Source organism: Macaca nemestrina, chromosome 8, assembly GCF_043159975.1.
Source record: "Macaca nemestrina isolate mMacNem1 chromosome 8, mMacNem.hap1, whole genome shotgun sequence".
In the NCBI taxonomy this organism is placed as follows: Eukaryota; Metazoa; Chordata; class Mammalia; order Primates; family Cercopithecidae; genus Macaca; species Macaca nemestrina.
In genome coordinates, this window is record NC_092132.1 from 57,156,426 (window position 1) to 57,184,334 (window position 27,909).

The 27,909-nt window shown below is 33.7% G+C and overlaps 1 protein-coding gene across 1 annotated transcript in view; it reads left to right on the plus strand.

Annotated features, from left to right (window-relative positions):
* LOC105497291 (matrix metallopeptidase 16) overlaps positions 1–27,909 on the plus strand; it is a 295,458-nt gene that overhangs the window by 138,305 nt on the left and 129,244 nt on the right. The window contains exons 3-4 of the mRNA XM_011768303.3: positions 3,795–3,917; positions 22,385–22,689. Of these exons, the coding sequence (XP_011766605.1) occupies positions 3,795–3,917; positions 22,385–22,689 (428 nt within the window). The remainder of the gene's footprint in view (positions 1–3,794; positions 3,918–22,384; positions 22,690–27,909) is intronic.

The window sequence follows — 27,909 nt, forward strand, 5'->3', positions numbered from 1 at the left end:
AATAATAAAAATAAAAAATAAAAAAAATTTAAAAAAAGAATTCATGATAAAGGGAAAGAAATCTGAAAAAAAAAAAAAGGACCTGCCTGCTTATGAAATCGAATGTTTAAAGTCACATACAAAAGCCTGAAGACTGATTTAGCTCAGATTCTGTGTCATGTTCAGTAGTGTGATGTGCTTTGATCATATTTATGGTATTTTACATCCTTTGATACCCACTAATGTTTCTGTGCCAGAATGTTTACATACAAATATTGGTGAAGTTAACAGGGAGTATTCTCAACTTTACCAATCTTCATTCAGAGTTCTTTTCATTAAATCATTAATTGGTATTATATTATATATGTTATGCTTATTTCTTATGTGTAAATTATCTACTTCATGATTTTGTTTTATATAAGTGTCTACGTACTATCTCTGCAATAATCATTTGTTAAAAGCGCAGAGTTGGAGAAAGTTATGAAGTCCTCAAGAAATATGTAGGATTGTCGAAATGATCAGTATATGAAGAATGACATACAGACTTAGTTCATTTGCTTCATATTCCTTATTGGCGACTTCACTAGGCACTGACCTCATGCTTGGCTGTCTACCCTCACTCACAGGTCAGTGGCAGATAGAGACAGACACATACAAATCAGGATACACATTATAAGACATGCTGCATTGGGGTGGTAAACTATATCTATGTGAGCTGACTATTAAAGAATAATTAGGATTCTCAGGGTGAATAAGGAGTGAAAAGTAGTCCAGACAGAGGTCACTGCATATAAGGGCAGGAAGAGTTTTGGTTCTGTAGAAACTCGAGTGGATTTTGAGAAGGAGGACAGGGGCACCCTCACTAAGTGGACCTAAATCAGATTCTTTTTACAAAGGTATTTCATGCTCAGAACATGTAGAGAACACACCTTTGCTTTGGGAAAATGTATTGTTAGTAGTGAAAATGAAGGAAGTGTTGAGAGTGAGAGATATGAGACATTTTGAGGGTCAAAGAGACTAGACTGTGATTGGTTGGATGTGAGGAAAGAGTAGTAGAGGATCATACCTGGATATCTGGTGTGGGCATTAGAAGATGCTAAGGCTTTCAGTTAAGATGAGGCATCAGATAAATTGGTGAAAGTTTGGGGTAGGAATGTCATTATTTTCTTTGTATTACATATAACATTAGAGATGATGACAGGATATCTAGATGGAGGTGTGAGAGCACTTACCCCATTATATTGTACTTTTTAAATGATACGTGTCTTACCTGTGTGCTATGAGCTCAGTAAGGAAGGGGCTCTTTCTTTCTTCATCTTTTAATCCATACTTTCTTTTATATATGTTAGCATGTTGTAAAAGCTCAAAAATACTGTAGGATGAATAAATCAGGATGAGATGGGTAAATGAACAAATAGAACACAAGCAAACAACTATTTGAAGTGGGCAAAAGCCCAAAACTTAAATAAGGAATTCAGCAGAAATGTCTTTTAGCACAGGAACCTAATATTCCTCCCTAAAATATCTGTTTTTTGGGCCGGGCATTGTGGCTCACGCCTATGATCCCAGCACTTTGGGAGGCTGAGGCAGGCAGATCACCTGAGCTCGGGAGTTTGAGACCAGCCTGGCCAACATGAAGAAACCCTGTCTCTACTAAAAATACAAAATTAGCCGGGTGTGGTGGCACATGCCTGTAATCCCAGCTACTCGGGAGGCTGAGGCAGGAGAATTACTTGAACCCGGGAGGTGGAGGTTGTGGTAAGCCAAGATCATGCCATTGCACTCCAGCCTGGGTGACAAGAGCAAAACTCGGACTCAAAAAAAAAAACATCTGTTCTTTGGAAGATGCATACACTTCACAAATAAATCTTTTACTGACTCCAACAAAAGCATGACATCACTGCCTTCATTTTTCAATTTTATACATACTAAAGTAATTTTAGAGACTATACCCTCATTGAAAATACATTTTATTCTGGTAATAGTGAATTCTGTTGTTTCAAATTTTACCCAGCTATCCATTTCGGGTTTTTTTTTTTTTTTTTTTTTTACACATTGCTTACTTAAATGTTTTCCTTAGCTAAATGTGAATGTAAACATATCCCACATTAAGTAAATATATTCATATTTCATAATTACATATTGTTTGTTCTCCCGGGACTTTCAATGAGATAAGTACCTACCTTAGGAATATTATAATTTTTTGAGAATATAATTAATACCCACATATAAAAGCAACTTAAATCATCGTAGGCACACCATTAATACTTAATTGTTAGTTAAATCAGTATCTAGATATTTCTCCTATGCCAGGAGTTGTGCAAGATACTGAGAATACCAAAACCCCTTCTCTTGAGTGTTTTACAATATAATGAAATATCTCTCAAATTCATTGTGTTTAGGAATACCCTGGAAGTGTTAGTTAAAACTGAGAGGCCTCTGATCTCACCTCCTGAGAGCTCAGTTCCGTAAAGCTGGATAGCCTCTTAGAATTTATCATTTACAAGATGTATTTTTTAATTCGAGGACTTAAAGGGGAAGAATGATTTTCTGAAGTAACTCTACACTGCATTTAAACTAGGATAGAATTTGTTAATCTGGTAACTGCATGGTCTACATTACTGGGGTCAGAATAAGAAAGCAGAATCTTTTAATGTTTTCTGGAAACGTGCCATCTTTCTTAAGAAGTAAAAGTTATTATTTCACTGATGCAGAAAGTTATTTTGTTTGTAAAAGTGGATTATTTGATTTTGTTGCATAACATGTAAATTACTTTACATGTAAATTACTTAATGTGTAAATGACTTAGAGAGTCATCTCTATGATCACGCCTTTTGCGTTTAAAAAGTATAGAAATTGTACTGCAAATACTCCAAAAATTGTTTTTCATTTTTACTTTCTGAACCATGTAGCACTATGAATTTTCTGCCTTACCTTTGTAGTTATTAAAATAAAGAGACTAATAAACAGTAAAGTCACTTTATAAAGCACTAAAGAAAAACTACCCCCCAAATCATGAAAATCTTTCTACTTAGATAAGATGCAAGAATAGATAGAAAATGTGACAGTGGTCCAATGAGACTCTCTAGAAGAGAAATTAGACTATTTTATCTGTATATGTATTAAGATTAATAAATTAAAAGCAGCATTTCCTTTTCAAATTGAAATACATTAAACCTTAGTCTTGTGAGTGCAAAACCTCATATTCAGAAAAATATTTTTAAGCATTGAATTTGGTTATTTATCAAATATTCAAAGCAAGTGGCTGCTGCTTGGAAATGAAATAATGATCAAATGTAAAGAAGAAAAGGTAGAGAAATGAATATTTTATTTGAACAAACAGTTGACTGCTATGTAAATTAGAACAGAGTAGCATATATCCTCTTGAATCGTGGCATTTAAACTCAGGTAATAGATTAGAATAATCTTTGAATGTTAAAGGTGGAATACTCCTTAGTGGCATTTTATGAGTAACACTAGGAATTAAAGACTTGCTCGAGATTATATACCTTGTTAACAGCAAATTCTTAGAAGCTTTAGAGTACCTCTGTCTACAGTTAGCTCAAAATAAATCAGAGAGAAGAAAATTATCTAAAGGATCTGAATAGTAAACTAGTGTTTCTTGATAATTCAGGAAAAACTATGCTATCTACTTAGATTCAAAGTGCAAGAAAATTCAGTGTTCCCTTTACTTTATAGTTTGCCATTTTCATCATCACTATCTCAGATTAACCTCTTAATTGATTTCCTTTTGAATTTAATGATTAGGGTTATTAGTAAATAACTGGAAAATACTGCTTTTTTTTTTTTCCCAGCTGGATGAAGAAGCCCCGATGCGGTGTACCTGACCAGACAAGAGGTAGCTCCAAATTTCATATTCGTCGAAAGCGATATGCATTGACAGGACAGAAGTGGCAGCACAAGCACATCACTTACAGGTATAAGAACTCATGATTAATCTCCCCTTTTCCCCATTTTTCATTACTATTTGTTTTGACACATAGTTTAGTATCTTCTGCACGTTGACTACATGTTAATATATAGGGGTATAATGTTAACATAAGAGACTTAAAACTGCTATTGAGAGGAGAGTAAATTGTTCATTAGATACCATGTAGACACTCTGAAACACTTGGGCTCTTTTGTAAACTATTCCAGCTTCTTGAATGAATGTCAATATTATGAGAGACTTTAGATGAATGTTCTAACATATTACATTCTTTGATAAATATTTATAATCTCTAAAGTAATCAAATAATAAAATATGTAAATAACTGCTATTTAAACAGAATGTTGAAATAATTAATCAGTGTTTAATATCAGTCTAACCATTCTGCTTTTTATCTTTTTCTTAATTGTGCAAGTGGTTTTGTCTTCAGTAACAAAGTATTTTCCAACCTAGAGTGACTATTGTTATTAATGAATTTTCACATTTATTCATTTTGTAATTGAACAACTGCTTATTGAGTCCCAGTATGAACAAAGAACAATGCTAAGGCCTGGAGATGTAACAACAAATAAAACATGAGGACCCTGTTTGTCCTCATGGAATTTACAGTCAAAAGAAGTTGAATAGTCATATAAATACGATGCTTGTTATAAAAAGAAAGGACAGCATGCAAGAGAAATGTAAACCAGGGTCGTCCAACCCATTCTAGAAAACCAGATGAGATTGGCCTAAAGAAATAGGTTTTCAACTAAGACCCATAGGAAAAGAAAGAACTTGTTAAACCAATGGGCAGGAGAAGGGGAAAGGTACTTTGGCGAGAGGGTAGAACGTCAGGAGTCATCTCTGTCAGATTATGTGACTAGAAATGATAATTTTAAAGTATTATTCTTCATGTAAATACCCTTTTGTATATGATTAAAGATAAAACAAAAGCCTCAATATATTAATTTTCTACTTATATAACTGGAACATGTCACTTGAACTTATTTTGGTTATTTTGGAGATACTTTTTTTTTTCTTTTTCTGAAACAGAGTCTCACTCCATCACCCAGGTTGGAGTGCAGTGGCATGATCTCAGCTCACTGCAACTTCCACTTCCCAGAATCAAGCAATTCTCCTACCTCAGCCTCCCAAGTAGCTGGGATTACAGGCCTGGACCACCATGCCCAGCTAACTTTTGTATTTTTTGTAGACACAGGATTCCCCCATGTTGGCCAGGCTGGTCTTGAAGTCCTGACCTCAAGTGATCTGCCCTCCTCAGCCTCCCAAAGTGCTGGGATACAGGTGTGACCTACCGTGCCTGGCCTGGGAACACTTTTCTGTCTTCTTTTATATTCTTTTGCTGTCTTCTCACACAGCTCCTAGATTATTGTCTTATGCTCCTAGATTATTGTCTTATGCTACTTACTTTAATTATTTCTGCAGATAAGAAAAATCAAAGATGAAGCAGCTTTAGGCTAAGCCCATGAAGTTAGTATTCACCATCATTTAAATTTGCTCACAAGATATTTTTATTTCACGTATTTGTTTTATCATCTCTACGATCTGTATTTCCAAAGCAGAGTTAAGAAAGTTAACTCTGCTAAGTTAAGAAACCAATAAGTTCATATGGAATATACAGTTATTTTCCCAATAACTGTAATGTATATGTCTCTTGTCTAATAACCATTTTTCCATTAGTGGAATTAGTGGTTACAGTGCTTTCTGAGAGGAAAACATGGATTTTTTTTTTTTTTTTTTTTTTTTTTTTGAGACAGGGCCTCACTCTGTCACTCAGGCCCTAGTGTAGTGGTGTGATCTTGGCTCACTACAAACTCTGCCTCCCAGGCTCGAGGGATCCTCCTGCCTTAGCCCACTGAGTAGTTGGGATTATTGGTGTGCACAACCATGCCCAGATAATTTTTGCTTTTTTTTTTTTTTTTTTCCAGAGATAGGGTTTTACCATGTTGCCCAGACTGGTCTTGAACTCCTGGGCTCGAGTGATCCTCCTGCATTGGCATTCCAAAGTGCAGAGATTACAGGAGTGAGCCACCACTCCCAGCCCATGGATACACCATGAAAAGCATTTGTAGATTTTGATGAAAAATGGTCACATGGCAGAATAGAAAGCCTAAAATATACTACCAATTAGGGTAAAACTTGGATGAGATATATTAGATTTTTAAAACTAAATATATATCTTAAAAACATTGTTGAGCTGAAATAAAAGGAAAAAACCTAAAAACCAAAAGTAGAGGGAAATTAGGAAATTTAGGAGGCATGTGAGCATGTAGGTCAAGTAGAGAGATGTTGAACTTCTGTCTTGGCAGTACCATAGAATATTAAATAAGAAACTTCATACGATTACCTTAATAGATACAGAAAAGTGGCCAAGGAAATTTACCATCCATTTTTGATAAGCAGGAATCAAAGCAAAAAAGTACATTTTGGGCCAGGCGCAGTAGCTCACACCTGTAATCTCAGCACTTTGGGAGGCTGAGGAGAGCAGATTACCTGAGCTTGGGAGTTTGAGACCATCCTGGCCAACATGGAGAAACCCTGTCTCTACTAAAAAAAAAAAAAAGAAAAAGAAAAGAAAAAAAAAAAAGCTGGATGTGGTGGTACATGCCTGTAATCACAGCTACTCCAGAGACTGAGGCAGGAGAATCACTTGAACCCGGGAGGTGGAGGTTGCAGTGAGCCGAGATTGCGCCATTGTACACCAGCCTAGGCAACAAGAGTGAAACACCATCTCAAAAAATAAAAAAAGAAGTACGTTTTGTTAAACAGAAAAATGGCCTCTATGAAAAATACTACACTTTTGTTATGTAGTTCACATACAAAATGTTGGTAAAATCTTTAAGAAGCAAAAACAGTATCTGCTACCTCTCCTCTATTCAGCAACATTGTAAAACTACTAATAGAGGTAAAGAAAGAAATGGAAGTAAAAGATACAAGATTTGAAAAGAAACAAACTATCATTAGTCTCAGTTTATATATATTTCTATATGGTAAACCCAGAAGAAATTCTGATGATTGTTTAGAAATAATTAACAAATATAGTCAGCCTAAAATTAGATTTTATTTTCAGAACAATTTTGCATTTACACAAAAACTGATAGTACAGAGGGTTCACAGAGTTACTGTGTACCCTCTCTTCCATCCTTTACATACTCCCCCAATAAAAATGGTTTCTCCTATTATTAACATCTTGCATTAGCACAGTAGATTAGTTAAAATTGATGAGCCAGTACTGGTACATTATGACTACTTAAGTTCATAGTTCACACTATGTTGTGTGGTTCTATAGGTTTTGACAAATGTATAATGTCATTTATCTACCAATATAATATCATACAGAATAGTTTTCCTTCCCTAAAATTTCAGTGTTTCACCTATTTACCCCTTCTGTCCTCTTCCCAAAGCCCTGGCCAGCACTGGATTTTTTTTTTTTTTTAATGTCTCTATCATTTTGCCTTTTCTAGAATGTCATATAGTTGGAACTATAGAGAATGTAGCTTTTTCTCAGACTGGCCTCTTTCACTTGACAATAGGCTCTTAAGGTTCCTTCACATTTTTCGTGACTTGAAGCTCATTTTTTATTTCTGAACGATAATCCATTGTATAAATGTGCCATTGTATGTTTATTCATTCACCTATTGAAGTCATCTTGGTTGTTTCCAGTTTGGGGAGATTATGAATAAGGCCAGTATACACATTTGTGTGCAGGTTTTTGTGTAGGCATAACTTTTCAACTCATTTGGATAAATACCAAGGAGTGTGATTGCTGATCATGTGAAAAGACTATGGTTCGCTTTGTAAGAAACTGTCAAACTGTCTTCTGACATGGTTATCCCATTTTGCATTATTACCAGCAGTAAATGAGAGATACTGTAGACCTACAAGCCCTACCCCCAGCATATGGTGTTGTCAGTGTATTCAGTTGTAGTTATTCTAAAAAGAGTTAGTGATATTTTATTCAGATAAAATAATTGAGATAAAACAATTATTATAAATCAATTGTTTATTAAGATAAGCAATTTTATTGATAAAGATTGCTTTAATTTGCAATTCCCTAATGACATTAGATACAACTTTTCATATGCTTATTTACCTACTGTCTCTGTATCTTCTTTGGCGAGGTGTCTGTTCAGATCTATCAATTTTTAATTGACTTGCTTGTTTTAAGTTTTTCTGTATATTGTGTATGTTAGTCTTTCATCAGTTCTGTTTTCAAATACTTTCTTCATATCTGTGGCTTGTCTTTTTATTCTCTTTAAAATGTCTTTTTAAGAGCAGAAGTGTAATTTTAATAATGTCCAACTTAGCATTTTTTTTTTCCTTCTTGCATTGTGCTTTTGGTGTTGTATATTAAAAATCATCATTAAACCCAAAGTCCTTAGATTTTCTCCTATGTTATATTCTAGAAGTTTAGTAGTTTTATGTTTTGCATTTAGGGCTCTGATTTCTTTTGAATAAATGTTTGAGAGATGTATAAAGTCAGTGTCCAGATTCATTTCTTTTACTTGTGAATATCCAGTTGTTCTAACACCATTTGTTGAAAAGATCATTCTTTCTCCATTGTATTGCCTTTGCTCAGTTGACTCTATTTGTAGTGGTCAATTTCTGGGCACCTTCCTTTGTTCCTTTGATATATGTATTTGTTATTAATCCAATATCGTCCTATGTTGATTACTGTGACTTTGTAGTAAGTCTTACTAATAGGTAGTTTCTGTTGTCTGATTGTGTTTATTTTCTTAAGTATTCTGCTGGGTATTTGGAGTCTCTTGCCTTTCAATATAAACATTAGAGTTTGTTGATTCACACAAAATAACTTGCCATGAGTTTTGCATGCATTGTATCTATAGTTCATCTTGGAAATAACTGATAACAGTATATAGTCTTCTTATCCATGAACATGGATATCCTATTTATTGAGATCTTTGACTTCTTTCATCAAAATTTTATACTTTTCCTCATATGCATATTTTGATAGATTTATTTCTAAGTATTTTACTTTTCTGGTGCTAAATTAAATGGTATTATGTTTTTCATATCAAATTTGAGTTGTTTATTGTTAGCATATGGAAAAGCAATTGACTTTTGTATATTAACCTTGTATTCTGCAACTTTACTATAATTGCTTATTAGTCTAGGAGATTTTTTGTTATTGGTACTTTTCAATATAGGATATATCATCTGTAAACAAAGACAGTCATAAATATTTTTTTCTTCCTAATCTGCCTCTTTTCATTTATTTTTATTGTTGCATTACATTAGCTAGTGTTTCCCGTATGGTGTTGAATAGGAGTGGTAAGAACGGAACTCATTGGCTTTTCTGATCTTAGGAGAAATACAAATAGTTCTTCAACATCATGTGTGTTTTAAACTGTAGATTCTTTACCAGACGGTGTTCATCAGATAGAAGAAGTCCCCCTCTATTCTTAGTTTGCTAAAAGTATATATTGTGAACGGGTGTTGGGATTTTGACAAATGCTTTTTCTGCATCTGCTGATATGATAATATGAATTTTCTTCTTTTGACTTTTGATGTGAAATATTACATTAATAGAATTTTCAAGTCTTGAATCAGCCTTGCGTATCTGGGATAATTCTCAATTTGACATAATGTACAGTTCTTTGTATAGATTGTTCTATTTGATTTGCTGACATTTTTTAGGATTTTTACATCTGTGTTCATGAATGTTACTGATCCATAGTTTTTCTTTTTTTTATATATCTTTACCTGATTTTGATATTAAATAGAGTGATATTGGAAGTCTCCAACTATAATAGTGCTCCATGCATTTTTTTCTTGCATTTCTATCAATTTTTGTAACATATATGTTCTTGCTATGTTGTTAGGCACTTGCACATTAAGTAATTCTAATATCTTCTTGGAAAATTGAGACCTTTATCATTATGTAATGACTCTTTATCCCCAATAATTTTCTTTTCTATGAACTCTGCTATATCTTAAATTAATGTGGCTAACCTAGTTTTTTTTAATGTGCGTAAAGATAATATATCTTTCCCTATATGTTTACTCTTAATTTACTCTTAATTTATCTGTGTCCTCATATTTAAGGCAGGTTTCTTGTGAGAAACATATGGTGGAACTTGCTTTCTGTTTTTGTTTCATTTTTTTTTTAATCTTTGCTATTTTTATTGGCATATTTAGTATTGACTTTTTTTTTTTTTTTTTTTTTTTTTTTTTTGAGATGGAGTTTCACTCTTGTTGCCCAGGCTGGAGTGAAATGGCGCAATCTCAGCTCGCTGCAACCTCTGCCTCCCAGGTTCAAGCGATTCTCCTGCCTCAGCCTCCCGAGTAGCTGGGATTACAGGCATATGCCATCACGCCAGGCTAATTTTGTATTTTTAATAGAGATGGGGTTTCTTCATGTTGGTCAGGCTGGTCTCAAACTCCCAACCTCAGGTGATCTGCCCGCCTCGGCCTCCCAAAGTGCTGGGATTACAGATGTGAGCCACCGTGCCCATCCTAGTATTCACATTTAAAGTGACTATTGATGCAGTTGGATTAATACCTACGTTTGTAACTATTTGCTGTTGTTATTGGTTTTTTATATTTGTTTTTGTCTTCCCCTCTTTCAGTGCCTTCTCTGGTTTTAATTGACCATCTTACATGTTTTCATTTTCTCTTAGCCTGTCAATTGTGCTCCTTTTTACAGTTATTTTTAAGTGGTGGCCTTGGGGCTTGCAATATATATGTGCAAGTAATCAAAGTCTACTTTCACATAACATTATACTACTTCACAGGTATTACAGGTATCTCATAACAGAGTTTCTAATTTAATTCTTCTGTCCCTTAGAACATTCTCATTATTCATTTTATTTATCCATGTGCTATGATAACCCAATACATTATTTCTATTATTATTTTGAAGAGTTATTGTTAGATCAATTAAAACTAAGAATAATAAAATACTTTATTTTACTTTCATTTATTCCTTCCCTAATGATCTTTCTTTTTTAAAGAGATACGCATTTCTGATGAACATCATTTTTCTTCTTTCTGAAGAACTTCTCTTACCTTTTTTTTTTTTTTTTTTTTTTTGTAAGGCAATTCTGTGGACAACAAGTGTTTTTAGTTTTTATTTGTCTGAGAAAGTCATTTTTCCACTTCACTTTTAAATGGTAGTTTCACTGGATACAGAGTTCTAGGTTGGTGATTTTATTATTTAAACACTGAATATTTCAAGCCCCTTTCTTTTTGCTTGCATGGCTCTTGAAGAGGGGTTTAATAGAATTGGTATCTTTGTTCCTCTACAGATAAGGTATTTTACCCCCGTCTGACTTTTTCTACAGTTTTCTTTTTGTCTTTTGTTTTCTGCTTTGAATATGATATGCTTAGGTATAGTTTTTTTATATTTATTCTGTTTCATGTTCTCAGAGTTTCCCAGATCTATGATTTGGTTTCTGCTATTAATTTTGGTATATCCTCAACCATTATTACTTAAATTTCTTTCTCTCTTCTCCTAGTATTTTCATTGTGTGTATTTTCTCTCTAGTTCTTAGATATTCTGTTCTCTTTTTCATTCTCTTTTTTTGCTGCTTCAATGCATTTACTAAAAACCTACAGCTAATATTATACTCTGAGATAGAGATTAGATACAATATATTGTCCTATCTCCGCTCTCTCTTTAATTCAAAGTGAAATATCCAGTAACACCCAGAAATATTGAAAAAAGGAAAGGGCAACATATAAAAATAATAATATACATGAGGTTATACTCCACAATAAACTTTACATGCTTACAAATTGACACAAATTCTTCATTAGGTAAGAATAGAAAATAAACTTCTTACAGTAAAAAAAGAGAAATTTTTCCCACAAGAATAAAAGTTGGAATATATGAAATAGGTGAGGATATGCAGGACTTGCCACATATGGTAAGAAAAATTTTAACAATAAACAGACTCAATTTTCAATGATCTATTTATCACATAAGAATTAAACAACTATATAAAAATTAAATCTATCTATTAGACATTCATTTCAGTCCATTTTTCAATTTGGGATGTTTCTTTTGACATATCTTACAGCGCACTGATTATTTCCTTTGCCATGTTTAATCTAATACCAGCTTATCAAAGGCATTCTTAATTTCTGTTTGGATTCTTCTCTAGAGCTCCCATCTTTCTGGTTATATTATCCATGTGTTTTCTTTATGTTGTCTACATTTTTCATTAGAACCCTTAGCCTATTGATCAGTAATTATGCATTCTCATTCTGAAACTTCCAAAATGTTGGCCATATCTGAGTCTGGTTCTGTTGCTTGCTTTATCTCTTCAGCCTGTTTTCTCTTCCTTTTTGCAAAGCAAGCAATAGAATTGCTTGTAATTTTCTGTTGCAAGTGGGAAGGTATTGGGTAATAGGAAATGAGGTAATAATCCTTTGATGTGAGCTTTTATGTTTATCTAGTTAGGGGTTGGGTTGTATTTAACCTTGGCTGTAGCTGAATTTCTTCTAGCATTCTTTTTACTTTGTCTCCTCCTGTCTTTAAATATCTCTAGAAATTCCTCCTTAAATAGATAACCGTGTCTTTAAACTACCTCATTTGTAATCCACTGTTAATATAGTGGAGCCCTGTTGGTTTGGTATAAGATATTGTACAGAGGAAGCATCTGTAATCCTGTGATTAAGTCCTTTTTAGTGAGTCTGAGTATCTGAGCTGTGACCTTCTGACAAGTCTATTAGGCTTTTTGTTTTTCTTCGTTTATGTAGTATATGAAGGCAAAAGGAGGTTGAGCTGTCTAATTATCTTTAACCTAGATCAGATAATGCTTTGATAAAATAGTTTTCTTTTAACACTGGCCTTTATTATGGAGAATAGAATACTCTTGGCATATTTCAAAATTGTTGCTTTTTTCCTCCCCATGCTGGAGGAAGGAGAGGATCTTTCTCAGATCTTCACTGTAAGAACTTGATGAGGGTCCTGGGGGTCAAACATGTAAAGTGTAGAGCTCTCTCCCCGCCCTCCACCCCTAAGGCTGAGACGTTGAGGGTTTTTCCTTCTCTTGGCTTCAGAACTTTTCCTCTTGATAAACCATGAGTCTCTGTATTTGCTCCTCTCTCCACTTTTGGGGCAGAATTTTGCCCTATGACCTTATTTTTTTGATGGAATGAAGAAGAGTTATTTCAATTTATTCGGTTTTATTTCTTGTGAGGTTTGAAGTGATAACTTCCAAACATTTTATATATCGAAGCAGAGACTGCAAGACTGTAACTGTCTTTTTAATAAAAACCAACATACGAAATATATACACACATGTGCCCACATTAAAAAGCAGTCCAAGTGTATAACCTTTACAAAGGCACTATTTAAAATAGACACAAAAATATAAGAGCAAAGAATAAATCTATAAAATGATGTATAAACCTTTTATGGAGAAAATTATGAATTTTTATTGAAGGATGTAACAGAAGATGAACAATAAATGAAGAGATATATTTTGCTCTCAGTAGAAAGACTTAATATAATGAAAGTTTGACTTTTCCACAAATTCAATGGAATTCCAACAAAAATCCCAGTAAGCTATTTTTTGTATAATTTAACACACTGAATCAAACATCTCTGAGGAACAGTGAAGGCCAAGGAGGACATCAAAATGTTCCCACCACTGGATATGAAGACTTACTTTAAAACAATACTAATTAAGGCAGTTTTGGGTATTAGCACAAAGATAGATTAATAGGCCAGTAGTACAGATGATAGATCAAGGAAACAGATCCTTGTATATATATAAAAAAAATTGATTTATGCCAAAGTAGGCTTTATAGATCAATTGGAAAAGGATTCACTATTTCATCTATAAAATTTTTCTGTGATAATTGATTATGTATATGAGAAACAATGAAAGTGAGTTCATACCTACCCCATACCATACAAAAACAATCAATAAGTAGTAATGGAACTAAAATGTATAATCAACTATAGAACTGTACACCTTAGACAGCTCCATATATTGATACACTATCTTCATTTCAGATAGTGTCCTTTTTGACCTGATTTCCAAACTGTTGGCAGTGCACCCTATTTAGTATCTGTGAATCCTTATACTCACTACACTTTTTTTTTAAATGAAAGAAAGGAAGGAAGGAAGGAAGGAAGGGAGGGAGGATTAAGAACTATTATATTCAGAACTGGTTATAATTTCACTCATGCTATGTTCCTGTCCTGACAATGGCCTCAGCTGGTTTTAAGCATACAAGTAATTAGGTGTTTGTGTGTATAAACTTTCAGGTCATTGATAAACACAGCATCGGTTAAGAGTCTGTTTTATAGCAGGAAAAACCTGGGTTTGAATGCTCTCTGTGTCACTTATAACCTGTAAAACCTGCAAGTTACTTAGATCCGCTAAATCTTAGTGTCCCAGCGTGCAAAGTGAATATTGTAACAATACTACCTCTATTCGTCCATTTTCATACTGCTATGAAGAAATACCCAAGATGGGTAATTTATAAAGAAAAAACGGTTTAATGGACTCACAGTTCCACATGGCTGGGGAGGCCTCACAATCATAGCAGAAGGCCAAGGAGGAACAAAGGTACAACTTACATGGCAGCAGACAAGAGAGCTTGTCCTCTTTATAAAATAATGATCCTTTATAAAACCATCTGATCTCGTGAGACATATTCACTATCACAAGAACATCACAGGAAAACCTGCTCCCATGATTGAATGACCTCCCACCGAGTCCCTCCCAGGACACATAGGGATTATGGGAACTGCAATTCAAGATGAGATTTGGGTAGGGACACAGCCAAACCATATCACTACCTCACCAAGTTTAGGGAAAATTAAGTAAGATAATGAGAAAAATAATAAAAGTAGCATAATGTTTGAAGTATAGTGTTTAATATATACCAATTATTATCTTTACTTCTTTTAATTTACCAGACAAATTGCAGAAATTGGTTGAGAGTGCTCTGACAAGACTATGGAGAGTTAGAAATGAGAGCTAAGTATATTGCACTTTAAAGTTAATGTATATAAGGTGTTAAGAAATTGTCTAGTGTATAGAAAGCATTATGCAATCATTTGCTATTCTTTTTTTCGAACAATATTTAGAAAAAATAAATTAATAAGTAAAATCTGACATTTAAGCTCAAAAATTAATTGTTCATGGAAAGGGTAGCTGAACTGTACCCTGACAATATGCAGACAGGAGGTGGTGTGAGAGTGGTGGAATCTAAGTTTTATTTGATAGCAAACTCATTATAAACCAACAGTATAATGTGATCCAGAAAAAGTTAAAATGACCAGATTACTTTGATACACAAAGCAGTGGTGATACTAATTTTTCTCTTTGGGTTTTTTGGCCAAGTTTTACCCAATATACAGTTTTCTCTTCTGGCTACCACACGTTTGGCTGCTTCCTGGAAAATTAATGTACTCCTCTCAGAAAGCAGTCAAAGCTGGGCATGGTGGCTCATGCCTGTAATCCCAGAACTTTGAGAGGCCGAGGCGGGCATATCACCTGATGTCAGGAGTTCGAGACCAGCCTGACCAACATGGTGAAACCCCATCTCTACTAAAAATAAAAAATTAACTGGGCATGGTGGCGCATGTGTGTAATCCCTGCTACTCAGGAGGCTAAGGCAGGAGACTTGCTTGAACCCGGAAGGCAGAGGTTGCAGTGAGTGGAGGTCATGCCACTGCACTCCAGCCTGGGCAACAGAGCGAGACTCCATCTCAATAAACAAAAAACAATGATCAAAATTTAAGGGAACTGTAAATCAGTCTGCATGTGGAATAAAGCTAAGCGTTCTCAGCATCGTGGCGAGTGTATTTAAGGGGGAAATTTCTAGTTATTCTCAAATTGTTAAAGACTTTCAGAAAAACCTAATATTTTAAATAATTGGAAAATTAAATCATACATCATATGAGTTATCTTCATTTTTGGAAGTATTTTAACCAAAAATTTATTCACTTAGGTTAAATTAGAGACTGTGTATGCGTTTATGTAATGGTTGGAAAGTTGGTTGTTGAATAAATTCGTTAATTCCAAACAGGTTTTGGTTAAACTTTTTTTCATGACAATGATAGAAGCTTCTGAGTAACATAACTTTTATCAAATAGATCTGTATTACCCAATTGTTGAATATTAATAAAATGGACTTAGAATAAGTTCTTTTTCTCTTAGAAATCTAAATTCCAAAATGTTATTTTGTGTGACAACGGCCAATGGGACAGGTACCTAAATTGTGAGATGAATATGAGTATTTATAATATATTAATTAATATAATAGTGCTATATTGATTAGTTTTTATTTTTCCAGTATATTAATCCTTTAGCTCCTCTTGTTTTTAAGTGAATGACTCTGTTACAACTGAGGACACACACTGGAAGTTATTTTACTTTAATATACAGAGCAAAGAGGTTGCTAAGGAATTTTTTTTAAAATGCCTCCCCAGAAACATTTTTCATTATTCTCTCTAAACCCAAAGAGTTCACTGAACTTGATGATCCTGTTGAGTTCAAAGAGAACTCAACTTGTGTATCCAGAGAATACATAACAGACTGAAAAAGCAGAACCCACTTAAACAACACCCAATGTAATGTGTACTTAATTAACTCTGCCCTGCATAGAAAGCCAGCATCTTGGGAAATAGCCAAATATTTAACGTAAGGCAAGGTTTCCTGGAGGGACTCCATATTCACTTTCTATTTTGTGACCATTTCTCATACTTAAGAAAAAAGTTGTGAAACTCCATTAGTTATACAAACATAATATGAATAAAAGTAAATTGGTCTATTTTATTTTCTCTGGATAGAATATTACAGCACATTCAGGATATGTTAGTAATTTAACTATACTCTACTATGTTTATTCTCTTTTATTCTTAGCAATTGTCTGCATTCCCTGTTATAGTAAATTCTATTTAACTGATAATCACTTACATAAAATATTAGTATGCCTTTCCAAACAACTAATTTTTGTCTATTTAATTGAGTAAAGGGGATTTAACCCTGTTTATATAAAAATATTTTGACATTATATTATGAGATATTTGTAACCCAACTAGATGCCACAGTATTTAGGATTTTTTTTTTCTAATATTAGGGATCAAACAATACTTTAAAAAGATTTATTACTGTATCAAAAACTTTAAAGAGGGCCGGCACTGGTGCTCACAACTATAATCTCAGCACTTTGGGAGGCCGAGGTGAGTGAATCACTTGAGCCTAGGAATTCAAGACCATCTGGGCAACATGGCAAAACCCTGTCTCTACAAAAAGTATAAAAATTAGCCAGGCGTGGTGGTGCACAACTGTAGTCCCAGCTACTCAGGAGGCTGAGGCAGAAAGATTATCTAAGCCCAGGGAGATAGGGGATGTAGTGAGCTATGCCACTGCACTCCAGCCTGGGTGATAGAGTGAGACCATGTCTTATCCACAACAACAACAAAAAAAACCTTTAAAGAGTTGTAACCATTCTTAATATGTAGAATTGTTATGAAATGAAATTGTTTTGATCTAATGATAATACATCAATTTTATTTCCAAATCTAAATACTGTTTCACATTTTTTATTTTTATTATATTATTTTACTTCATTTTTCTCAACTCTTTTGTACTTATAAATAAAGACACTTGTTTTGTTATGTAAGACTGTGTAAGACATGGGCATTAAAGATAAAATTTAATAATTTTTAGATTAAAATTCCAAAATTTACCAAATTGGAAGTTTGAAAGAATCAGTGAAATAGTATAATAAAATGCCACATATACTTCAAAAAATGAAATCTATCATCTGTTAAAATAAGAAGTAAACTCACTTTACTGTTTTCACAAAAAGAAAGGGCCAGTAAAAATATTTTAAAATTAAATTAGCTTTATTAAGTTTTTCAGACTTTTACTCATTTTAAGTCAATGTCTTTTATTCTGCAAATATATTTAATCATTTCTGCATTTTTATTAGAATTGTTAGTAGCAATCTTGTTACCTCATGATCACTCTGTGACTTTTGTGAGTTCATTTATGAATACATACAAAATACATCTCTCAATGGCATAAAAGTTTCTAAACTCTTGTGTTTGTTTGCACCTAGTTCAGAACTCTCGCTCTCACTTTGAAGCATACTTGTATATCTTGTATTTATTTATTTTTTTACTGCATAAAATGTGTTGTCAGAGGTCATTAAATTACCACTACATTGTATGTGTTATAAAAAGTTAGTAATTTTAATCATCTAAATTGGAAATTTTAACTATAATTTTTTCTGAACTTTCATAAAAAAACAATTAGGTGTTACTATTTTTACATTATTTATACTGCTAATTCAACATAACCAAATCATTAAGAACACAATTAAAAATGCATCATATGGCCGGGCACGGTGGCACACACCTGTAATCCCAGCACTTTGGAGGCCAAGGCGACCTGAGGTCAGGAGTTCGAGACCAGCCTGGCCAAAGTAGTGAAACCTCATCTCTACAAAAAACGCAAAAATTCACTGCCTGTAATGGTGGGCATCTGTAATCTCAGCTACTCGGGAGGCTGAGGCAGGAGAATTGTTTGAACCCAGAAGGTGGAGGTTGCACTGAGACGAGATAGTGCCACTGTATTCCAGCCTGTGTGACAGAATGAGACTCCATCTCAAAAAAAAAAAAAAAAAAAAAATGCACATACCATTGAAATTCATCATATATATTTAAATAAGAGCAATAAGTATTTTTCTTCCTAATGTTGAATTTTCCATCTTTGTTTAATTCAAGTAAGACCACTGAGTACTCATTTCCATTTTGAACAGTCATTTTAACTTTACATATCAAAACCTATTAAAATGAAATAATATCTATAATTATGTTTATTCCTATTTTTTAATTTAGAATTTTAAATTTATTTTAACCAGCTATCGTTTTTCTTCCATACTATCCAAAATCCACAATTAAGTGGGCCTCCAGAAGATAAATAAAGCAGTGTCAGTTTCTAACTATTTATTCTGATTTATTATTGAAAATACACCTTCCTTTCAGCTCACGTTTTTCAACCGTAATGTTCCTTTTTATCTCCACCCTTCATGTGTGAAACTGGGCACTGACTTCCCGGATTCAACCTGGGCTCAGTGTCATCAGCATCTATAACCTTTTTAATCTCTTTTTTGTAATCTTTTAATTTATGTTCAGGGGTACATGTGCAGGTTTGTTATGGAGGTAAACTCATGTCATGAGGATTTGGTGTACAGATACCTTGTATTTATTAATGACAATCATATATAATGTAGTTAAGCATATCTGGAAGCTAATCAGTACATAGCTTTGAAAAACACAGTGATGTGTTCTCAAATCCAAATAGTACTCCACATTTATTATTTTTATTATATATTTTGCTTCATTTTTCTCAAAACTATTATGTACTTACAAGCAAATAATACTAACATGATTTATTTCTCTATTATAAGATTATTCTTTATTTGAAATCACAATCAATTTCTCCATTACATATCAAATCCGTCACCAATCCCCATGAACAATTCTCTCAGAACACATACTGAAACTAATTCTTCATATCTCCATGGCTATCACACAAGTCCTGGCTTCTCTCTTCTCTTATGTGAACTTCTGAAATGTTTTTTTACTCCCATTTTTGTCCCCTCATCCATTTTTCCATCAGACACAGTGATCGTCATTGCTCCAACTCACTGAGCAGTCCAGTTCTTTGAACTGGCCATCTTTGTTTGGCCTTCTCAGCATTCCCCCGGCTGGAAACTCAGTGCTAGGCGTCTTTAGCTCCTTCTGCCATTGAAATCCTGTTTGTCATTTCCTCACCCCCTCACCATATGAAATTATCTTTTTGTTCTGTTTATTATTTATCTCTTATAACTAGAATATATAAGCACTGTGGGAGCAGAGTCTTGCCCACAGCTGTATCTCTGGCACCTGGAACAGTGCCAATTATGTAGTAAGTTCTTTCAATAATGTGTCATAGGAATATCAGCCCACTAATGAGGGACTTCTGAAATCCCATAGGGTGCATAGAAAATAAAAGACTACTAGGAAAATTAATTTAGACAAAATTCAGTGTTACATTACCTTGCATGTTTCTTTAGCCATTAGACAGGAAATTTAGAGACTAGCAAGGTAGACAAATGTCTGTGCTATCTCAGTGCAGATGTTTATTCTTCCTCAAAATATAGTTTTTAGCACCATGTTGAATATACCGTAGAGTTAAAACAAACTAACAAAACAATAGCAACAAAATATTGCACAGCCTTCTCCCTGAGTAGGCATGTCCATCCTTTGGCTCAGATCCAAAAAAGAAAATGCTGTCTTCCTCAGCTCTTCTTTTTTTCCTCATAGCCTATGTCTAATCCATCAGTGTATCTTGGGAGACATATTCTCAAAATATATCCAAAATACAACCACTTCTCAAAATCTCTGCTGGTACCAACCTGGTCCAAAGCACCATCATCTCTCACCTGGATTTTTGCAATAGTTCCTGATGTGTCTCCCTGCCTCAACTCCTGCACCATATCACTATATTTTCAACATAATAGCTCAAGTCATTTATTAAATCATAAGTCAAATGTCATGTCTGTTCATGATGCTCCAGTTTTTCCCTTCTCAGAGCAAAAGCCAGACTCTTTAGAGTGGCCTACGGGGACCTACCTTATTTGGTCTCCTTCTGACTTACTGACCTCATATCCTGACACTTACTCTCTCTCTGTGACCAAACTATACCAGCTGCCTTGCTGTTCTTTGAACCTGCCAAGAATATCTTCACTTCAACGCCTTTCACTTGCCATTTCTTCTTCCTTGCCTGCACTGCTTCCACTTGGTTTGCTATCTTATTTCCTTTATGTAATGAATAACATTTACCACCAAATAATCAATGTAAATATAATCTGGATATTTGTTAGAAAATAGTGATAAATGTATCTTAAATGTGTGGTCCAACATATAATTTAAGGCAATAGATTTTTACCCAAATGTTTGGATTGAAACCCAGCTCTGCCACTTAGAGGTTTTTCTCTAAATTCTTATAAATCCCCACTGTGCTTTTGGTAAAATAGGTATAAGTACCCATCTCATTGAGTTACTCAGGAGATTAAATTAGATAATGTGAAGTGCTTTTCTAGCTCATAGTAAATGATTCATTAATACTATTTTTAGTTTACATAATTCCTGCCTAATATTTATAATTGTATTGACATAGAATCAGGTTAAAAATATAATGTGCATATTATTTTTCCACTGGAAAGTTAATCCTACAAGTTTTTCCATGCTGATTAAAAAGTCTTAAAATGGGAAAATAATTTTGAATCCTATTTATATAATGGCATGCATTACCGATGCCATGATTTAGCCATACTTCATCATTTTAAATTGTTTCACTTTCGGTTCTCTTTTATGATTGCATTTCAATATATATTCACCTGGATATGGTATCCCCTTTTTTGTAATAAAATAGTTTAATTATCAGTTGGGCATGGTGATTACTCCTATATCCCAGCTGCTTGAAAGGCTAAGGTGGGAGGATTGCTTGAGTGAAAGAGTTCAAGGCCAGCCAGGGCAACACAATCAGATCCATCTCTAAAAAAGAAAAAAGAGTCAAAAAAATTTCATTAGTGTAAGTTCATAGATGTAACATTATTGGTTGAAGTGATCTGAAACTTATTTATGACTCCTCTGAAATTTACCCATTTTTTTCACATGCATGGTTTGAATTTATAGTGCTATAACATAAAAAATACACATACTAGTTCCATTTTTGTTGTTTAGGAAAAAACTGAGAAAAAATAAACATCTGATTTAGTGCTAAATGAATCAAGGACAATATTTATAGTGATTTAATCCATTTGTTATTAGCATTAGGACAAACTAAAGTACATGATGTCCAAGTTACTTCTTTAAATTCATGTAATTGTTTAACCTTTGTATTAAGTAGCTGTTTATTCACAATACATTTTTAACTAGAACAAATTAATAAGAAACAATAGAACATCATAAATTGTAGTTATTTGATCATTTCTTTAAAAAATTAAGAAATAATCATGTATCTGCTCAATTACTATTTACAGATCAAGAAGAGCATAAAGACATTGTTTGAAATTGATGTGTGTAAATATAATGGTGTGCCTCTAAAAATTAGAAAAAAATGAAATTTTTATTTCATCTGAAAACTGTTGTGCCTCTTTGATCATTTGGCAAATCTGCCTTTCTCTTTCTTATCCAGAAGGTAAAGTAACTGATTGATCCAGTTACCCTACTGTTAACCATTCTACAGAGATCTTCTCATTTAAAACTTTGATACATGAATACTATCCTGAGGAAAATTAAATGATTGCAAAGTAGTGAAATCTAACAATAGAGACAAGAGGAATGAGTATGTGTTATTTCTATTTAATATGACTATTTTCTCTAATATTTTACTTAACTGAATCGGTCAAAACTTGTAATAAATTAACTTACACATAACAATACTGATTATTATATTTTCTAACTTTCAGTATAAAGAACGTAACTCCAAAAGTAGGAGACCCTGAGACTCGTAAAGCTATTCGCCGTGCCTTTGATGTGTGGCAGAATGTAACTCCTCTGACATTTGAAGAAGTTCCCTACAGTGAATTAGAAAATGGCAAACGTGATGTGGATATAACCATTATTTTTGCATCTGGTTTCCATGGGGACAGTTCTCCCTTTGATGGAGAGGGAGGATTTTTAGCACATGCCTACTTCCCTGGACCAGGAATTGGAGGAGATACTCATTTTGACTCAGATGAGCCATGGACACTAGGAAATCCTAATCATGATGGTGAGTACATGTTTGTTTTGCAGTGTAAATACTTCTATTATTATTTCAGAATACCCAAGAGATTTAACAATTTACAAACTTAAGGTATAGATCCTAAATTTACTTTTAAAATTACAAAGCAATATGTAAGCATACTTTTATGGCATATTAGGATAAGAATTTGTGTAGGTCATTAGATAATATAGTTATATATGTGTTCTTTTGATTCAAGATTAGAACCTTACACTATCTATAAATACTCTAAAGTAAGTTTTATCTTCTTCACAATGTGATTCCTTAAAAGATTTTATAGTCAGTATTTAAGTCATGAAATACATATTAAGAAAATTCTGCTGTTTTTTACACCTTGTCCCAGTGTTTCTACTTGAAATTTAATCCTGATTAGCATCTGTAGTCTGGCTTCTACTATATCTTTTCTACATTATTTTCTCTTCCTTTTTTTTTTTTTTTTTTTTTTGAGGTGAAGTTTTGCTGTTGTCGCCCAGGCTGGAGTGCAGTGTTGCAATCTCAGCTCACTGCAACCTACACCTCCTGGGTTCAAGTGATTCTCCTGCCTCAGCCTCCCGAGTAGCTGGGATTACAGTTGCCTGGCACCACACTCAGCTAATTTTTATATTTTTAGTAGAGGCGGGGCTTCACCATGTTGGTAAGGCTGGTCTCTAACTCCTGACCTCAGGTGATCCACCCACCTCCACCTCCCAAGGTGCTGGGATTACAGACATGAGCCACCACATCCAGCCTAGTTTCTATTCTATTATTACCTTTCTAGTCTATAATTTTTGCAGGCCAGGCGCAGTGGCTCACACCTGTAATCCCAACACTTTGAGAGGCCAAGATGGGAGGATCCCTTGAGCCCAGGAGTTCGATATCAGCCTGGGTCTGCTTTTTAAACAAACTCCTTCTGTTTTTTTAAAAAAATTAACATTAAGAAAAAAATATATACACACACACACACACACGTTATTTTTTGCTCCTTCTCTTTTGTCTATCATCCATTTCATTGGTCTCCCAATCTGATGGGACTATATAATTTATTATATTTTCATTACATCTTAATTTTTACCAAAGATCATTTTTTGCAACTGTATGCCAACATATCTATCAGTTTTCTAAGCTTACAATTATTCTGATATGCAAAAATAATGTAAAACTCAGAAACTTCAATACCTTTTAGCTACTTAATATGAGAGTAGTTACTTAATATAAAAGGCATGTGTTTCTTCCTAGTCAACAATGCATATTTCAATTCTGTGTTTTAAAAAATTTGCAGTTATAGGATCATAGAATAAGATTTCTATATAGCCATATCACCAGTTTTTATTGTGAAGACTTATTTTTCTTCTGATTGTAGAATGTTATTTAACTATAAGTGTACATTTATTTAATGACAACTAATCACGTAATAAAACTCTTAATTTCACCTTGATGAGTTAACCCTAGTCATGACATTAAGCTTTGTTTGTTCATAAGAGGGTTCAGTTACCTGGATTAGCGTAATTAATAACCTTGCAGTTTTAGGATACCAAGGGTTCTGTCATGTTTTGGATAGGAAAAATTAGGTTGAGTTAAATTTCAAATAACATCAATTTCAAAGAAAAAATATAATAAATAACTGTTGATGTTTTCCAAAATAAAGTATATAGTAGTAAGATGATTTTTTTTAAATGGTTATTAATAGTTGTATGTGCTGTAATATTAAATTATTATTACATTTTTAAGAACAGGTTTGAAGACTAGTGGAGATTTTAGTATAACAGAATGAAAAGCCAAAAACTTTGGAGGCCAACAGATGTATATTTACGTGCTGGCTAATTATTCAAAAATGTGTAGATTTGTTTTTACCATGCAGTTTATATTACAGGCCTGTAAGCATTATAAGTAGAAGTGCTTTTTATGCAGGCATGTTTAACCTACTGTATACCTGAGCATCTAATAATAAAATATCTGGAACATGGTAGTTGGGGCATACCAGTTTGACACATAAATCATTTAAAATAAAACATGTTTGTTTTGTTTTGTTTTTTTTTCCAAAATCACACAGGGATTCTAGTGAAATAATTCAGACTTCTTGAAGTCAATTAAAAAAAATTTTTAATAATATAAGAAATGCTTGCATTCTAAATGGTTGACAAGAATAACACTTATAATGGTAGAATTTTACTGACACAGGCTGCATTTACTTCCAGGGGAAAGATTTTCTTTTGATATTCTGAAAAGATAAAATTGCATTTTATTGCAATAATGGATCTAATCATTAAAAAAATTGTAAATCTATAGTTTTGAAGATGTGTCAGTTTGACTTTGTGACCTTTTAAATTTAAAATTATTAAAATCCTATATGAAAGAAATGTCTATCAAGTTCCCTATATTTTGTCTTAAAATATTGAAGTCCTCCATGAGGAAGGTTGCATGAATTCTTTAGCTATAAGCTTTATTAGCTGGGTTTTTTCTTTTCTTTTCTTTTCTTTTTTTTTTTTTTTTTCCAGAGACAGGTTCTCGCTATTTTGCCCAGGCTGGACTTGAACTCTTGGGCTGAAGCAATCTTCCTGCCTTAGCTTCCTGAGTAGCTGGAATTACAGTATTACCTGGTTTTTAGGCATCAACCAACACTCTGAAAATAAAGAAAATCTTTTGGGAAAAAAATCTACAGGGAGATTTTATGAGAAGAAATAATAATGTTTACACCGATTTGAGTGTGGTCAGTGCTTAGAATGCTTAATAGTTTTGTGTGATTTAAGAATTTTTCCAAGGAATGTATATGTGGGAAAAAATTCTGAAATATAACGTGGCCTAAGGGGAACAATCAAGTCAATGCACTTTTGGCTGACAGTATTCATCAGTCGACTTCCGGAGTATGTTAAATACGTTTCTTAACAACTCGGGAAGTATAACATTCTTTACGCATAGACAAATGACCGAAGAATGTGAACAAAACAATTGTTTAATATTTGAGTTATTTGGAGAAAACTTTGTATTTACTTGTCTAACAAGAACACTGTGCTGGTGAATGAGCCTGAAGGAAAGGACTCTGCAAAATAATAGTGTTTCAGAATTTCAAGAGATTAGGGAGACATTAATTGACTGTTGGAGATGTGATGCCATAAAGATTTACTGCTTAATTGAAATTCAAACTTTTAACCAGCAACAGCAGGGCAGCTAGAGTAGTGTCGGGCTGAAGTATTGATCATTTATCAAAAGAACAGCCTCTGTCTTTGCTTGTGGTACTGGTGGCTGTGGGGAGAATTAATTCATTTTTACATTCGCGATTCTAACTATATGTGAGACTATCTTTTTATATCACAAATATGCAAGGCACAGTTCTGACATCTTCATTGATAAACTTTTTCTTTTCTTTATTGTAGTCCTGGAATGCCCCCGGGCTTACTTACCTGGATTATTTTCTTTCTCTTCTATTCACAGCTCTTGAGCAGCTAGGAAACAAAGCAGCTTGTTTATTTAGCAAAAATGCAAATGAAAGAGCCTCTTGATAAGTACCCAGCACATTTTTCAGAGCATATTGCTCAGCTAATGAAGGCAATTTGAATTCTGTCTACCTTAAAAGAGATAAACAGTGTCTTAGGCTGCCAGTAACCCTTAATTCATTGTTATCTACTTTCCTATCAATTTGCTAATAGTCATACCTTTTGAAAATTCAAACTAAAGACCATTAAGTGAATTACAAAATAGTTTTATTAAAATAAACACATTCGCACACACTTATATACACAACCCTAATACAAATAATGCCTTTTTTAAGATTTTTTATTTTCGTGGAATGAATCAGCAACACAGTTAATGTCATTAACTATTTTCAAACATGCAAATTAATTCAAAATAGAAAATATTTATCATGATAGTAGTTTTAAAAAATATACATTGCCTGAATGTGAGTTGGAAAATTTAACTCCAGCAAAATGTTAAGATTCATTTTGAGTAACAATAGGACATTGTTTCCTTGTCTATGGTTAAAGTTAAAATGGTGCTATCAATGTAAAACAAACGTATCACAAGGATTCTTCCTAATTAGACAAGCATCTACAGCAGTAATATAATTTTAAATGGATACTCTCCAAGCAAAGCAGGTTATCTATTAAAATAATATGTAAAACTTATGACAGAAAAATATCTAGAGGCATATCCTATTTTAACACATAGTTGCAATTTTGTTAAAAAGAATACATTGCAGTGACTCTGCTTGCTGTCAGGAAGTTCACTGCCTAACATAAGGAGATAACCAGGAAGGTTATCAACGCTGTTGTAGCAGGCTGTCAAAAAAAAAAAAAAAACAAAAAGAGAAAAATTATGATAAAAATGTCATCTGAGACATCAAAACCATTAAATTCAATTCATCATTCACTGTGAAGTGATTGACATCTACATCCAAACCCACTCATTCCTGAGTACACCTAGTTTAAGTTAAATATGTTCATGGTGTGATACTTGAGTCAATGGACAGGACTTAGGCTGACCTTGGAGAGTTAGCTTTCTGTAACTGAGATGTCCATTTGGTGCCATACTACAGAAAACACCTGTGTAGAAGTAAACCTAAGCCTTCCGCAGGTTTACTTCTGCACAGGTTTACCTCAGGTTTGCCTTCCCAACCTTTCCTGCTCATTTTGCAACTGCACTGCTATATAATGTTTCTCAGAGGCCTACAAAATTTGAACTTTGATATTTGAGGAAAGAAAGAGTTAATACTGCATTAGTCCGTTCTCAGACTGCTATGAAGAACTACCTGAGACAGGGGAATGTATAAAGAAAAGAGGTTTAATTGACTCACAGTTCTACATGCTGTATGGGAGACTTGGCTGGGGAGGCCTCAAGTGAACTTAAAATCATGGTGGAAGTGCTAAGGGAAAGCAAGCATATCTACACATGGTGGGAGGACAGAGAGAGAGAGAGTGAAGGGAAAGTGCTACACACTTTTCAACAACCAGATCTCCTTAGAACTCACTCAGTATCACAAGAACAGCAAGGCGCAAATCTGCCCCATGATCCAGTCACCTTCCACCAGGTCCCTTCTCCGGTGCTGAAGATCGGATACCAACTTGATATTTATGAAGATGCGTCTCGTCAGTACAACCAGCTGTGGGAATACTGTCTCAATTCATCTGTCCTGGAGTTTTTGAAAAGGAAAGGACTTGATATGGACAGTCAAGGACCTTAACTCATCCTTAAAATAAGTTAACTTATTAAGATTTTAAATTCTAAAAATATTAA